Source organism: Channa argus, chromosome 7 (genome assembly GCF_033026475.1).
Source record: "Channa argus isolate prfri chromosome 7, Channa argus male v1.0, whole genome shotgun sequence".
NCBI lineage: Eukaryota > Metazoa > Chordata > Actinopteri > Anabantiformes > Channidae > Channa > Channa argus.
This window is the reverse complement of record NC_090203.1, coordinates 88234-104365: the sequence shown is the minus strand read 5'-3', so window position 1 is coordinate 104365 and position 16132 is coordinate 88234. Positions and strand designations below refer to the sequence as shown.

Genomic DNA, 16132 nt, shown 5'->3' with positions numbered 1-16132 from the left:
TTCACACGTGAATGGTTATGGTGAATTTATTCAGCAAAATGGAGAAACATGCAGCAGGACAGAACTAGACTCAAGAGTGGGCCGAATCAGATAGACCCCGCTGTGTAGGTTGTTCAGCCTTTTTAAACATTTAGCTAAGCAGCAGGTTTACACAAAGAACAAAGGGATGAGTCAGTGCAAATCAACCTTCATACAATGTGGTCAGAAGTCTGATTCGCAAGTTCTTGTCACTTTGTCCTTTTGTTTTCAATGTCTTTTAAGGCCTTGAGACTGATTATCTGTACTGTAAATGTTCAGATGTACTTAGTTTTATGGTTGATGTCTAGGTAACACACTTCTTTGTGGAGCCAGAGACAAGATGTCTTGCTGGGGAACAAAAGGTGAGGAATCACTGGTTCTGATACTGGGTCTGACAAAAGTGTGAAATTTCTCTCACACAAACAATACCCTATAATCACTATGTGAAAGAAGTTTGTTTGAAATCTTTGCAAATTTATAAAAAAAAAAGTTACATGTACATTCATGGCCTTTTCTTAATACTTTGAAGAACCTTTAGCAATTACAGCCTCTAATCGTTTAAAGTTTTATGCTACAAGCTTGGCACACCTATTTTAGGGCACTTCTTCTCATTATTCTTTGCAGTACCTCTCCAGCTCCATCAGGTTGGATGGGGAGTGTCTGTGCACCACCATTTTCTGATCTGTACAGAAATGTTCAAGTCTGGGCTCTGGCTGGGTAACTCAAAGACATTCACAGAGTTGTCCTGTAGCCCCTCCTTTGTCCGCTTGGCTGTGTGGTTATGGTTATTGTCCTGGTGAAAGATGAACCATCGACCCAGTCTATGGTCCAGAGTGCTCTGGAACAGGTTTTCATCAAGGATGTTTCTGTACATTACTGCATTCATCTTTCCCTTGATCTTGATTAGTCTCCCAGTTCCTGCCGCAGAAAAAATCCCCAGAGCATCATACTGACACCACCATCCTTTACTTTAGGGATGTATTAGCCAGGTGGTGAGCGGTGCCTGGTTTCCCCAGACATGACACTTGGCATTCAGGCCAAAGAGTTCAAGGTTTGTTTCATTAGACCGGAGAATTTTGTTTCTCATGGTCTGAGAGTCCTTCAGGCAGGCTGTCATGTGCCTTTTACTGAGGAGTGGATTCCGTCGGGCCACTCTACCATACAGGCCAAATTAGTGGAGTGCTGCAGAGATGGTTGTTCATATCAAAAATTCTGGAACTCTTTCAAAGTGAGCATCGGGTTCCTACTCATCTCCCCGACTAAGGCTCTTCTCTCTTGATCACTCAATTTGGCCGGCCGGCTTTCTCTAGAAAGAGTCCTGGTGGTTCCAAACTTCTTCCATTGTCTTGGAGGTCTACAGACAATTTCTTGACTTAGTTTGTGCTCTGACATGCACTGTTAACTGCGGGACCTTATATGTTTTCCAAATCATGTCCAATCAACTGAATTTCCCACAGGTGTTCAAGTTGTTCATCATCCCGATGATGATCAGAGAACACAGGATTCACCAGAGCTCAGTTTTGAGGGTCAAGGCCATAAGTGCATATGTACATGTGAATATTTTTCTTATCTTATTTAATTATTTATTTTTTACTAAATTTGCAAAGATTTCAAACAAACTTCTTTTATGTTGTCATTATAGGGTATTGTAAATAGAACCTTGTGGAAAACAAAGAATTGTATGCATTTTAGAATACTTTCTGGATGCACTGTGTATATAAAATAGAAATTCAAGATAAAATTTAATTAAGGGCTTTTTGATGTTAAATTATAAGATTGATAACTGTATGGTTAAAGTTTCAACAGCTATGATAATGTTGCCTAAATAAATAAAAATTACTCTAAAATGCGAGTTCAGTAGTTTGAACTACAGGTCGAGCACTGGTTTGTGTGTAAATGTTACTTACACACAAAGTGTGTTAGTGTTAGTAAACAAAGCATCACCTTTTGCCTGCCATCCAGCTTAGAGCTGCATTCTGAGCTAGTCTATGTATATCAATTTTGACAGCCCTTCTGTTTTTAAAAAGTAGCCCCGCACTACAATCAGTGTTTTTTGATAATCAGTGGTTGACAGATTTTTCTTTAAAAATAGAACATTTTGATAAGTTCAAAATCACTTTTTCCAACACGTTTTTGCCTCCCCCCCACCCCCACCAAGTTAAGCCTAAGACCTGACAGGCCTTGCTGAAAACTCTATTACCATATCGACTTAATTAAACAACATAGGTGAGTCTGAGCTACCTTTCCGAAACCCTTCATATACATTGATTCTAGGTGTTATTCCCTGGGAAATGCATAACTTGTAAATATCACTGTAAAGTATCCAGTTACCATTGCAGAATTTAGGACCAAATCGATACACTTAAATAATTTTTAAAAGGGTGCCCACGAGTATTGACAACTTTAAAGAAATCTAAAGCTCTTCTTGAGAACAAAATCATTATAATTCAAGTCTAAAATCAAGCAAATATGATAAAGGATTCTTTTTGTTGGTGTAAAATGAAGCACCAGTGGTACCATTCTAACACCTACACACTTGTGTATTTTTATTAGAGCTCTCTGTTTCTCACGTTGACATCCTTAACCCTGTATGGTTTTGTATGGTAAATTACCTTCACCAATACCTCCTCAATTTGTTCTGTACTTTTCAGTGTTGTGATCATCAGGGTTATTTAAACATGCCCTTAACAGCTTTCAACTCCATATAAATGCTCATGACACCTTTTTAAAAGGTTGTTGTACCGCACCTTAAATTTTTAAATCGTTTGAATAATAACCATATTCCAGCCTAGCAATAGCATGAATGTCAGTCCTTTCGGCCGTTTTTTTTTTTTTTTTTCAAGTAGCCAACAGCCAACAACTTGCTAAAAAACCTCAACTGAAATACCAAAAAATTGTAGAACAAATCAAAATGGGTCATTGATGCAGTTAAACCTAGGAATTGCAAGCTAAATGTAAAATTTTCTAAAAGCCTCCTTCCAAGCGTCTGCTTAGGCCACCCTAACCTGTGACCTCTGTTGTGTAGAAATCTCCGGGGCTCCCCAGGGAACAGCTGATGACCTCAACATTTGCTCCTCAGCACATCCTCACTGCTCCTGAACCGTCGTTCCTGGACAGACTTAATGCTGTGGAGGAAGAGCTGGACTGCAGCCCTGCTTACACCTACAACCAGGTTACTGGCTTACACCTATAATTGGGTATAACAAGATCTGACTTTCACGCTGACTACCTGTTTTTCTCTTAGGCTGAGGGAAGAGCTGATGAAGATTGTCTAGCATACCGCACCCGTTCCAGACTTCCCCTGGTTAATGTTCCTCTGGGTCGGCTGGAGGCCAAACTGTTGGCCCCCGACATCACTGCAGACATGTATGATCAGAGCATTGGGCAGCGGGAAGAGGACCGTCATTGGACCGAGTGGCTGCAGAGCCTCATGGCCCTTGATAGTGAAGGTAAGAAAGCTGGATTTCATGGAAAGTTGTAATACGGTTTCTGTTTGTTGTCAGATTTCAGCTCATTGTAAGTTTCTGTTCAGATTTAGACCATCCTGATTGATCATCTTGTTCCTCTGTGTGATCAGAGACTGAAAAGCTGATACTGATTATTTTAAATGGAAGACTTCAAATTTTTAGCTCAACAGGAAGTCAAATCTGCCTCGTTGTTTTTAATCTGTTTGTTTCCTCAGGGGAAGGTGATGATGACGAGGATGACCCAGAGTACAACTTCCTGGATGACCTGGATGAACCTGATCTGGAGGACTATAGGACAGACCGGGCTGTCCAGATCACCAGTAGGTATTTTGGACCCAAGTTGTCCTGGACAAGGCTTGGAGGAACTTTCCAGGACCTCAGAACCTCTCTTAACTCTTGTTTGTCCCTCAGTTTTTACTTTTCCACTTGTTTTTCAGAAAAGGAAGTGAATGAGCTGCTTGAGGAGCTCTTTGATACAGTGAGTTAAGTTTCTACTGACTTCTAATGACTCTTATCAACTTTCTTTAGATCAATGTTTAATGGTTTCTGTTTAGAAAGAGTGAGGTTCTGCCTATTGGCCTTGTTGGCATTTTAATTCAGTCACACAGTTAACATTTGTCTATGAGGACAGAACATGTTTTATAATTGGCACTCTGGCAAGTCGGAGCTTTATAAAGAGCCTGGAGATTGTGATTTGGCCTAGGACTGTTTAGTTAAACTGGTCTTTCCATGTGATTCTGAAATCTGCTCTGTAGCTACAGGAGGAAGAGGAGGTAGTACCTGAGGAGGAAGAGGAGAGCCCACTAAAAGTTGGACCAAAATTCAACGTTCCCCAGGCTTTACGGTAATCCCATAGATTTATTACAACTGGATGTTATAATGTACAACTTAGACCGGAGGTGTAACAGGACAACTTGGACTTTAAAGATGCCTATTCCTTTGTTAAAAAATTGCTCATGTAGAACATGAGCTAAAAGTGTTTACTATATACTGGTTTGTACACGTGTATATAAACACATTTACACAGTTAGGGTAAGTGGGTCCTCCTTTTGGGACGGTGCAGCAGAGAAGTGCTGCAACTGTTTGGGTTAGGAGGAACAGAAATGACCTCTGATTCTGCTGCTTCATTCAAAACACATGAAGGTGTGTTTTGTGAAGCTCAGAGGGTACATCCTAATTCTTTTCACGTGGATTCGGCTCCCCACCAAATCAGAAATCGTCTCGTTTCAGAACCCTGTTTAAACACATTTAATGAGTGTGGGTATCCCAGATCTGTGAAACCACATTGTTCTTCAGTGCTCAGGAACATTGTCTGTCTCAAGAACACCTAGATGACTTGGTGCACCCTAAAGCCTTTATGCAGTTCCTTTGACAATTCATGACTAGAAAATGGCAAACAGCAGGTGTTGATTCACACAGCTGATATTTTGTAGTAAGATTTATTTTGTTGGCAATACAGATACGTCCTTAAGTAGCTGCCAGTAAAGCAGAAAGTCTGCTGACATAAGGCTGAGAGAAATACGTCTAGTTTGAGTTAGCTCCTTGACCATGATTATATAATGTCGTGAGCTGGTTGCGCCTGACTGATTCTAGAATCAGACCAAACTTCAGTCCAACTAGTTCTTTGGTGTGCATCTTCCAGCTATATACAGCTCTAAATTAACTGTTTTCCTTTCACTGTAGAATAATACAATTAAAGGTATATTTTAATTTTTGATAACACTGAGGATGCAGCCATTTTGTTTGAACACACTCTGTTGGAATTGTAATTGAACAAACTTGACCACAGGCTCAGTGTAGACGTTCAGTGTGCCATCCTCATCACACGTGACCAACTGCTCTGTACAGTCTGAGCAGGAAGTCTGGTGGAGCAAGAACACAGATTAAAATGCTTAATGTGAAAGTCATTTGACCAACCTACAGAGCTGTGTGAGAAGCATCTGTGATTGATATTTTGGTTATACAACCCCAATTCAAAAAAATTGGGACAATGTGTAAAACATAAATGCAGTCCAATGATTTGCAAATCTCATCAACCCATATTTTAGTCACAGTCACATATAAGATGTTAAAACTGATATATTGTACCATTTTTATGGAAACTTTTTGCTCATTTTGAATTTGATGACAGCAACACATCTCAAAAAAGAGGGGCAACAAAAGGCTCGAAAAGTAATTGCTGCAAAACAAAAACAAATGGAAGAGCATAAGAACTATTTAGAATAACTGGCACCAGGTCACTAACATGACTGGGTATAAAAGGAGCATTTCAGGGAGGCAGAGCCTCTCGAATGTAAAGATGGACAGAGGTTCACCAATCTGTGACTGCAAAACTAAAACTGCATCTAAAAATTGTGGACCAATTTCTAAAAAATGTTCCTCCACGTAAAATTTTGAAGATCCCACCATCTACAATAAATAATATCATTAGGCCCACTCTCTATGCACAAGGGACGAGTTAGAACGTCAATACTGGATGTGCGTGATCTTTGGGCCCTCAGGCAGCACTGCATTGAAAACAGGCATGGTTCTCTACTGGACATCACTGCATGGGCTCAGAAACACTTCCAGAAATCACTGTCTGTGAATACAGTTCACATGTCCTGCAGACTAAAGAGCAGAGCGACCATCCAGCTTGTTATCAGCGGACAGTTTAAAAGCCTGCATCGCTGATGGTATGGGGTTGCGTTAGTGCCTATGGCGTGTGCAGCATGCATATCAGCAAGACAATGCAAAACCACATACTAGCTCCATCACAATAGCATGGCTTCACAGGAGAAGAGTCGGGGTGTTAAGCTGGCCTGCTTACAGTCCAGACCTTTCACTAATAGAAAGCATTTGGCATATTATAAAACAAAAAATACAGCAACAAAAGCCCAGGGCTGTTGAACAGCTAGAATCCTGCATCAGACAAGTAGGGACAACATTAACAAGTAGGGACAACATTCCTCTGCAACATTCCCAGATGTTTATAGCAGTTGTTAAAAAAAGAGTGGATGCTACACAATGGCAAACATCACCCTTATCCAACTTTTTTTTGAGATGTGTTGCTGCCATCAAATTCAAAATGAGCTAAAATGTTCCATTAAATGGTAAAATTTCTCAGTTTCAACATCTATCTTTTATGCTTTATTGTGAGTAAAATATAGGTTGATGACATTTGCAAATCATGTTCTGTTTTTCTTTATTTTTAAATATCCTCCAAATTTTTGGGGTTGTAATCATGTACTTAACAAAGACCTTTACCCCCCTTTGTTCGATTGTTTATTGCTGTAGAGCCACATGAACTACAACTGCAGTTAACATGAGGAAGAAACCTGCTAGAAGCTCACACTGGATTTTCTGTTCTGTTTATTTTCTCTTGCATGTAGTTTTGAGCCACCTCTAGCTGGGATGTTAACAGAGCGACGACAAACAGTCAGGAAACAGTATGAGGCTCTGCAGCAGAAAAGAGCCTTGCAGGACACAACCAATCATCACCATGCTATTTTAAAAGACACTCCAAGCCCCCCACCCAATAGGGTCACCCCCCTCTTAGTGCTGCCAGGCCAGGAGTGCCCCACCCTGCACCTTGACTTTGCACAAAAACTGCAGCTGCAGCAGCAGATACAGCAGGTATGAAGCAACAAAACCAAATGAGACTGGACAGACATTAGCCAGTCTCTGTTCTGTAGATTACACATTTAAACCCACTTACTTTTTTTTTTTTTTTTTCAAATACACTCTCTGTCTCAATTGTCATTTTTTGTCTCACTCTAGTGTCCTCTACTGTTTGATTCTAATTTTCTCTGCTGTCTTACTCTACTGTCTTCTCCTGTCTCACTCACCTTGTACTGTCTCATATTTCAAAATCTTTCTCCATTAGTAGCTTCTCTCAGTTGCTGCCCCACAATCCAAAATTTTAAACCCTCAAGTTCCATCTTATCTTAAAGAACTAATAGTACCATATTATTCTAATATGCCCCTCTCCTGTTTGACCAGCTCCTGTTCGACTAGCCGTTATGTTAACTAGCCTTTGTGCTAACAAAATATAGGGACAGGTTTTCATAAAATGTGGCATTAGTTACGTGACACAGCTAGTGGCTAGTTAAGCAATTATGTTGCCTGGATGCAACCAAAATCAACTGGGGACCCAAATAAAAAGTAATTTTTATACCAGACCATCTCATAGACCATATTATAGGCAATAAAGACCCTGTAAACCATGTCCTTTGAAAGATGCACCTTCCAAATTTAAACATAGTTACTATCCCACACACTGCCTTCTACTGTCTCACTCTACTGTTCTACATTTCAGGAGAGTGAGACAGAAGAGTTCTGTGGTTTATCTTTTTTTGCCGACTACAAGAACTGGTTTTAGGAATCCAGAAACACCCTGTGTTAAAATAGAGTGTAATCATTTACACATTTACACTGTGTAAACTTTTACACAGTAAAACTATGTTTGTTCAAGTTGTAGTTCATTCTGAAGAACAGAGGACTCCACTTGGTACCAGAATATCTCATACCATTTACATTTAGTCATTTAGCAGACGGTTTTATCCAAAGCGACTTACAAGTGAGGTATAAGGCAGCAAAAATCTAAGTCAAGGAGAAAACATCAAAGCAAAGTCCAATCAAAAAAGTATTTACATTTCATGAGGTGCAAGAAAGAGCAGAAAGTTCATTAGGGCAGAAGAGTTTTGGTTTCAGCAGTTTGGTAGACCAAGGTCTAAGGGTCCATAAGCATATCTGTAGTTTCGAAATGGCGGTCTGTTCAAACTGTGTACACGTTTTCACGCAGTTGCAAGAAACCATCACACTTTTGGAAAACGAACTAAGAAAAAAAAATGAACTTATCTTGGGGTTTTCCAACGTTGCCGCCACACAAGCGAAGCACCTCGCAGCTCTTAATACCTCGAGCTACATGGAACAAACAGTTTCTATCCACCCAGCTGTTTGTTCAGTGACCCAGGACACCGATGACACGCTGCCGTGGTCTGGCCCTGTTGCTACTGCTGGAATAGCGATGCCAACCCGCGGCCTTCTGGCCCTGTCGGATGACCAACGGCCTGTCCCGACACGGGCCTGCTCCTCGCCGCTGACACAGGAGGCCTGGATTACGGCTAAAAGGAGACATCGGACGACACCTGCTGCAGCTAATCTTGTCAACCAATCCATTGGACCACCTTCCCCGGTCCAGATGGAGAACCGTTTCACTGTTCTTGAAGAGCTGGAAAGTCCGACTTCCCCGGCGGCGGTTCCCTGTGACTCCCTGCCTCGTGAGATACCACACTGCTCCACCTCCCGCGGGCAGCGCGGTCGGGGCCTGCTGCCGGGGCCTCGCCAGACCAGACGTGCCACCGCCACCAACACCATGCCTCCAGAGAGGAATCCACATGCTCCTCCTCGGCGCACCTCTCCACCGCACCGTCCTCCCGGTCCGACCATGCTAATTATTGGCGACTCCATCGTTAGAGAAGTCCGCTTAAAATTTGCTAAAACGTTTTGCTTTCCTGGAGCCACAGTCACTGACATAGCGGAGAAAATTCCAAACCTGATTGAAAGACATCCTACAGCAACAAAAGTAGTGATACACGTTGGCACAAATGACACCAAACGCCAACAGTCTGAGTTGCTGAAACGTGACTTCGTGTCATTTTTCAACTCACTGGAGAGTTTCCACGACAGACGGTTCTTCATTTCCGGCCCAATTCCCACGCTGGGTCGCGGTGTTGGCTGGTTCTCCAGACTCCTCAGCCTGCACACATGGCTTCAACCACAAGTCTCCGCGCACGGACTCTTTTACGTGGACAATTTCAATCTTTTCTGGGATCGTCCTCAGTACTTCAAGCAAGATGGACTGCACCCGAACTTTCTGGGATCACGGATGTTGACTGAGAACATTGTCCACAGCATCTCAGTCTCCGGAGACTGACTGACCATTGAAAACACCTGTGGCTCTGATGTGCTCACCTCTCCTGCATCCTCCGCTCCAACACCCGACAACATCCACAGGTATAAACAGTCCGAGATATTTATAGAATCTGACGTTACCAACAGACAAAATGCAGCTCTTATGGACTCTAATTTTTCACACAGGGAATATTATTATTTTGCTGAATGTTATGATCTTAACCACACTGCTATTTGCCCTATAGAGACTATGTCTGCTCCACGACCAATTAAACTTTTTAAACCAAAAATGAACACAAGGGGAGTTAATCATAAAAATCTAATACAAGTTAAGACTAATGCTCATACTGAACCAAAACCCAAAACTATTAAATGTGGATTATTAAATATTAGATCTCTCTCTTCTAAATCTCTGTTAGTAAATGACTTAATAAATGATCATCAAATTGATTTACTTTGTCTCACTGAAACCTGGTTGCAGCAGGAAGAATATGTCAGTTTAAATGAGTCAACCCCCCCAAGTCATATTAATTATCATGTTCCTAGATGCACAGGCCGAGGTGGAGGAGTAGCAGCAATATTTCACTCTAGCTTATCAATAATTCCTAGACCTAAACATAGTTATAACTCATTTGAGAGTCTTACTCTTAGCCTTTCACACGCAAACTGGAAAACTCAAAAACCACTATTATTTGTTCTCGTGTACCGTCCTCCAGTCCCTTATTCAGAGTTTTTGATTGAATTTTCTGATTTTCTATCTGATTTAGTGCTTAGTACAGATAAAGTCATTATAGTGGGTGACTTTAACATCCATGTAGATGCTGACAGTAACTGCCTGAGCACTGCGTTTAATTCATTACTAGATTCAATTGGTTTTTCCCAAAATGTAAATAAACCCACTCACTGTTTTAGTCACACATTAGACCTTGTACTTACATATGGAACTGAAACTGATAATTTAATAGTATTTCCTCATAACTCTCTTTTGTCTGACCATTTTCTAATAACATTTGAATTTACAATAACGGACTATACAGCAGTTAGGAAAAAATTCCACTACAGCAGATGTTTATCTGAAAATGCTGTGAATACATTTAAAGAAATTATTTCTTCATCTTTTTCACCACCATGTGTCAATACTATGGTGAGTAGCCATCTTACTCCTGTACAAATTGATTACTTAGTTGACGATTCTGCAGCCTCATTGCGTATGATACTAGATACAGTTGCCCCTCTGAAAAAGAAGGCAGTGAATCAGAGGAGGCGACCTCCATGGTACAATTCACAAATGCACAGCTTAAAGCAGGCGTCACGAAAATTAGAGAGGAAGTGGCGTTCCACTAATTTAGAAGAATCCCGGTTAGCCTGGAAAAACAGTTTAAAAGTGTACAAAAAAGCTCTCCGTGATGCCAGAACAGCATATTATTCCGCACTAATAGAGGAAAACAAGAACAACCCCCGGTTTCTGTTCAGCACTGTAGCCAGGCTGACTAAGAGCCATAGTTCTGTTGAGCCTAGTATACCCTTAACTTTGAGCAGCAATGACTTTATGACTTTCTTTACTGATAAAATTGCAGCCATTAGGGAAAAGGTTCACCAGATCCTCCCTACAAATATTACAGATAGATCTTCATGTACAACAGCTCTAGAATCCTCAATAAGGCCCCAATCCATCTTAGACTGTTTTTCACCCATAGATCTCACTGAGCTAAGTTCAACTATCGCCTCCTCAAAACTAACAACATGTCTTTTAGACCCTGTTCCAACCAAATTGCTTAAAGATGTTCTACCTTTAATAGACACATTCATATTAGATTTGATTAACTTATCTTTAGAAACTGGCTATGTACCAAAGGCTTATAAAGTTGCTGTAATCAAACCATTACTTAAAAAACCCTGTCTTGATCCAGGTGATTTAGCCAACTATAGACCAATATCAAATCTCCCGTTTATTTCTAAAATCCTGGAAAAAGTAGTTGCAAAACAATTATGTGATCACCTTTACAGGAATAATTTGTATGAAGACTTTCAGTCAGGATTTAGAGTTCATCACAGTACAGAAACAGCACTGGTAAAAGTCTCCAATGATCTTCTCCTCGCTTCAGATAATGGACTTGTGTCCGTACTCGTCTTACTAGACCTTAGTGCCGCATTTGACACCATTGACCACAACATTTTATTACAGAGACTAGAACATAGATTTGGGATTAAAGGAACCACATTACATTGGTTTAAATCTTATCTGTCAGACAGATTCCAACTTGTTCATATTAATGATGACTCTTCTTTATGCACCAAAGTTAGCTATGGAGTTCCACAGGGCTCTGTGTTAGGACCAATACTTTTTAATCTGTACATGTCACCTTTAGGCAAAATTATTAGGAAACATTCCATAAACTTCCACTGCTATGCAGATGATACCCAGCTCTATTTATCTGTGAAACCAGAAGATACTAACCAATTAGTCAAACTTGAAGCATGTCTAAAAGACATAAAGACCTGGATGTCCTACAATTTCCTACTTCTAAATTCAGACAAAACTGAAATCATCCTCTTTGGGCCTAAAAACATGAGAAATATGCTGTCTAACAATATAGTTACTTTAGATGACATAACTTTGGCCTCCAGTACTGCGGTGAGGAACCTTGGAGTTATTTTTGACCAGGATTTGGCATTTACGTCACATATAAGACAAATCTCTAGAACAGCCTTCTTCCACCTACGGAACATTGCTAAAATTAGAAGCATCCTGTCTCAAAGTGATGTCGAAAAACTGGTCCATGCATTTGTTACTTCTAGGTTGGACTACTGTAATTCCCTACTTCTGGGGTGTCCTAATAACTCTCTAAAAAGCCTTCAATTAATCCAAAATGCTGCAGCAAGAGTGCTGACTGGATTAGGAAAGAGAGATCATATTTCACCTTCACTAGCTTCTCTTCATTGGCTTCCCATAAAATCTAGAATAGAGTTCAAAACCCTCCTCCTTACATACAAAGCTCTTAATGGTCAAGCTCCATCATATTTAAAAGATCTCATAGTTCTGTATCGCCCGATTAGACCACTTCGATCCCAAAATACAGGCCTACTTGTGGTTCCCAGAGTTTGCAAAAGTAGAATGGGAGGCAGAGCCTTTAGCTATCAAGCCCCTCTCCTGTGGAACCAGCTTCCAATCCAAATTCGGGGAGCAGACACCCTCTCTACTTTTAAGACTAGGCTTAAAACCTTCCTTTTTGATAAAGCTTATAGTTAAACTGCTCACTCAACCTGAACTAGCTTTTCTCTATACATTTACTTGTCACTACTGTATACCATTAATTCTATATCCTACAACCTGCACGATGCTTTGTTGTTGCTTTTTTGTTGTTTTGTTGTTGCTTTTCTTGTTGTTTTGTTGTTGCTTTTTGTTGTTGCTTTTTGTTGTTTTGTTGTTGCTTTTTTGTTGTTTTGTTGTTGCTTTTCGTTGTTGCTTTTCGTTGCTCTTTTCTTTTCTTTCTCCACTTTCCACTCACCCCAACCGGTCAAGGCAGATGGCCGCCCACCCTGAGCCTGGTTCTGCTGGAGGTTTCTCCCATTAAAGGGAGTTTTTCCTCTCCACTGTTGCCTAGGGCTTGCTCAAGGGGGATTTGTTGGGTTGCTTCTACATACTTGTGTAGTCTGGACTTTATTCTGTAAAGTGCCTTGAGATGACTTTGTTGTAAATTGGCGCTATATAAATAAAGTTGAATTGAATTGAATTGAATATCTCTTTCAGCATGTGCAGCTACTGACTCAGGTTCAACTGCTGAGTTGCCAAATCCCTGCCCTGAACCATGAGGCCTGCATCACAAAACAGTATCTGGTGAGTTAGTAACAACAACATTGCTTATTCAGTCAGTTACAAACAAACACTACAAACATTGTTCGTCCTGGATAATCAATATCACAAAGCTGGTAATCAATTTTTTCTTTCAAGACTGGGTTTTTATTTATGTGTGAAAGAGGTGGAGGTAATAATAATTGACATTAGCAAAACAATGAATGAAGTACATAATACAGTATGCGATAAAAGTTGTAACTGTCAAGAAATTTGGTAATAACACAAGCAACAAAGTAACAGTTAGCCCAACAAATGCTGTGTAAAGGGCGAATTATACTTCGATACGCACAAATTTTGACACAAACCTATGCTTGGAAACATTTGCCCATGTGTTTCTTTTATTCTTGCACAGCAGATGTACATGACCACAAGAGGGCAGTTATCTTGTTTAACAAATCTCAATTTGCTGAAAATGAAGAAACAATCTGGAAGGAGAAAATAAATTCACGTGTTTTACAACTCACAACACTGTAGAGATAAATTTTGGTGAAAAAATGGACCGAGTAAATTTTTTTCATTGGCCATTCATTGTTAAGATATAGACATAAAGAAATACAATGTCCTGGTCCTTTGTTGTTATTGAATAAACATATGACATAACATAATACATAAACATAATTGTCATCATCCAAATAGTTTGTGTCTCATGTGAATATAGCATCTTAGCAAACCCAGCCTTTTCTTACTTTACTTTTTTCCTTTTTAGAAACAATCAATCATAAGTTGAAATGCACATCTGAGAACAAAGTGAATACACTAAAGACTGAATAAAGCAGCAGTACAACAATAGAATATATTAAACTATATGTATAAATATATAAAATCAGTGTGAACATCTAGAGGGGTTTGAACTGTTACGTTTTGGGTTCTACTTTTCCTTTCTTTCCGGTTTTATTCCCTTTTCGATCCTGACTCCCACCATTATCCAATCAGCTTGGTTGGTGCACATCTCTACATAACACATCTATTGTTTGTTGTTTTGAGATATGGGAGCTGTGCAGGTCAAGGAACTTGATTTTAGCTGGTTCAGAGTTCCAATGTTAAAGCCTGAAGAACCTCTATTATCTACCATAATAATACAGTCTCCTTTGTCCTTGCTGGGAACCTGTATCCATGAGGATTCAGTGGTTGAGCTGTTGACATAAACCTGCTCCAGAGCAGGTTAGGCGCGCAACGTACATGGATCAGCCATAACGCATGTCACCTGGCTAATATTGACTAGGTCCCACTTTTGCCCCAAAACACCACAGACCTATCAAGGCTTTTACTCTACGAGACCTCCGAGTCTATGCTGGGTTATCTTTTATCTCTGCTTCCAACAAATCAATTTCAGGGACATATTGTTCAATTGCTGCCTAACATAGGTCACCTAGATCCAGTTGCCACTGTAATGAGGTAATGTGTTAACAGTGTAACAACAACAACACAAACATTTGCTATCTCTTTAGGAGGAGCTGCAGCAATTTTCCCAGCGCAGGGAGGCCCTGTTTTTCCCCAGCAGTTTTAGAGTGTGCAACCTCCAGGGAGCGCTGGATCTCCTGCAGGAGGTGGAGCAGAGAAAGAAGCCTTCCCCTGCCCTTGCTACCTCTAGACGTTTACTCCCAAGGATGACTCCTGCTACCAACAGTAAGAAAGAGCAACTAAACATCAAGTTCTTTTTTTGTGTCTGACCATATGCAGATTATGGTTCTTCTTCTGGTTCTGTTCAGGCCATGCCTTTCCTTTACTGCCCACCGACACTGCCTGGCTGTTTGCCACCCGATCTGTCTTTCTCTACCCAGAACTGCTTCCAGTCTGCAGCCTGGACCCAGCCCTCCACAGCCGACAGAAGAGGAGTGTTTATACTGCAGGAGAGGATGGGTACATACACAAAATTGATGTGATTACACAAAATGTTGGGTTAGGAATCAAGAGGGCTCTAGGTCTAATCCTTAAGGTCTAATCTAATCTGGTGCTGTAGAGTGTGAATCTGGATGCTTGAGAGACGGAGGAAAAGTGGCCAGATGCAGAGATGTTGGAGAGACGGGGAGAAATGCTTGATGTAGCCTTGTGAAGGAAATTATAGAACCCAGGGATGTGGTATAGAGAGAGAGAGAGAGATGAAGCACACCTGTGGAGAGGCCCTGTGAGAGTTACAGATGTGCCCCTACCAAGATACCTTGAAGGTTCATTGCGATACAGATGGAGCAGCCTAAAACTACTGCATGATTCATGTCAGAATCTGTCCAGATGGAGGAGATGGATGTATTCCATACAGTTTCTCCAATGAATGAGCTTGTTACTGCCCCTACACCACCTCATCGAAACCACCACCACCACCAGGTTGAGCAGTGATTAGTGTTAGGATACTGCAGAGTGTGTGATGATCTGAGATTTCTATCAAATCAAAAATCATGTACCTCTTTGATTTTTGGACAGTGATCTGTCTTGTTAGCATGAACGTGCCATAGTTATGGAGCTGTATTTACCACGTAAACAGTTTTAAATGTAACACTGTCCCACCAACAGATGTGCCTGAACTGGCTTGAAAAAATCTCTTAAATCTCTTAAGCACTTAAATCCTTTAAAAAAAAAAAAAAAAAAAAAAAAAAATTGTTTCTGCTCTTTTTGTACTTGCATCTCATGAAATGTAAACACTTTTCTGACAGGACTTTGCTTTGATGTTTTCTTCATGACTTAGACCTCACGTATAAGTTGCTTTGGATAAAAGTGTCTATAATAAGAAGTTGCTTTTACCCACAGGTATATTAGTGCATGTTTGAATGGAACTTAAATTAATGCTACTGACAATGGGTCTGAGGAAAGCTTATTCTTATTCTTCTGTAACAAATGGGGTTCATACATGCAAGGGGTGGCTTTACCAATAGTGTGGTCTCTTTCCAGCTATTTTAAACAG

The 16132-nt window shown here is 40.5% G+C and overlaps 1 protein-coding gene across 11 annotated transcripts in view; it reads left to right on the top strand.

The window, feature by feature from the left end:
- gon4lb (gon-4 like b) overlaps positions 1–16132 on the top strand; it is a 41719-nt gene that overhangs the window by 13088 nt on the left and 12499 nt on the right. For 8 of the 11 annotated variants that reach the window (XR_010914772.1, XR_010914773.1, XM_067509175.1 and 5 more), the window contains 10 exons: positions 327–380; positions 3044–3190; positions 3263–3467; positions 3701–3805; positions 3923–3963; positions 4241–4329; positions 6857–7100; positions 13132–13218; positions 14685–14862; positions 14946–15096. Coding sequence is in view for 9 of the 11 variants with exons in the window: in XM_067509175.1 (XP_067365276.1) it covers positions 327–380; positions 3044–3190; positions 3263–3467; positions 3701–3805; positions 3923–3963; positions 4241–4329; positions 6857–7100; positions 13132–13218; positions 14685–14862; positions 14946–15096 (1301 nt within the window). In the remaining 2 variants the exon portion in view is untranslated. The remainder of the gene's footprint in view (positions 1–326; positions 381–3043; positions 3191–3262; positions 3468–3700; positions 3806–3922; positions 3964–4240; positions 4330–6856; positions 7101–13131; positions 13219–14684; positions 14863–14945; positions 15097–16132) is intronic. The other 3 variants (XM_067509178.1, XM_067509177.1, XM_067509179.1) reach the window with 3 other exon arrangements.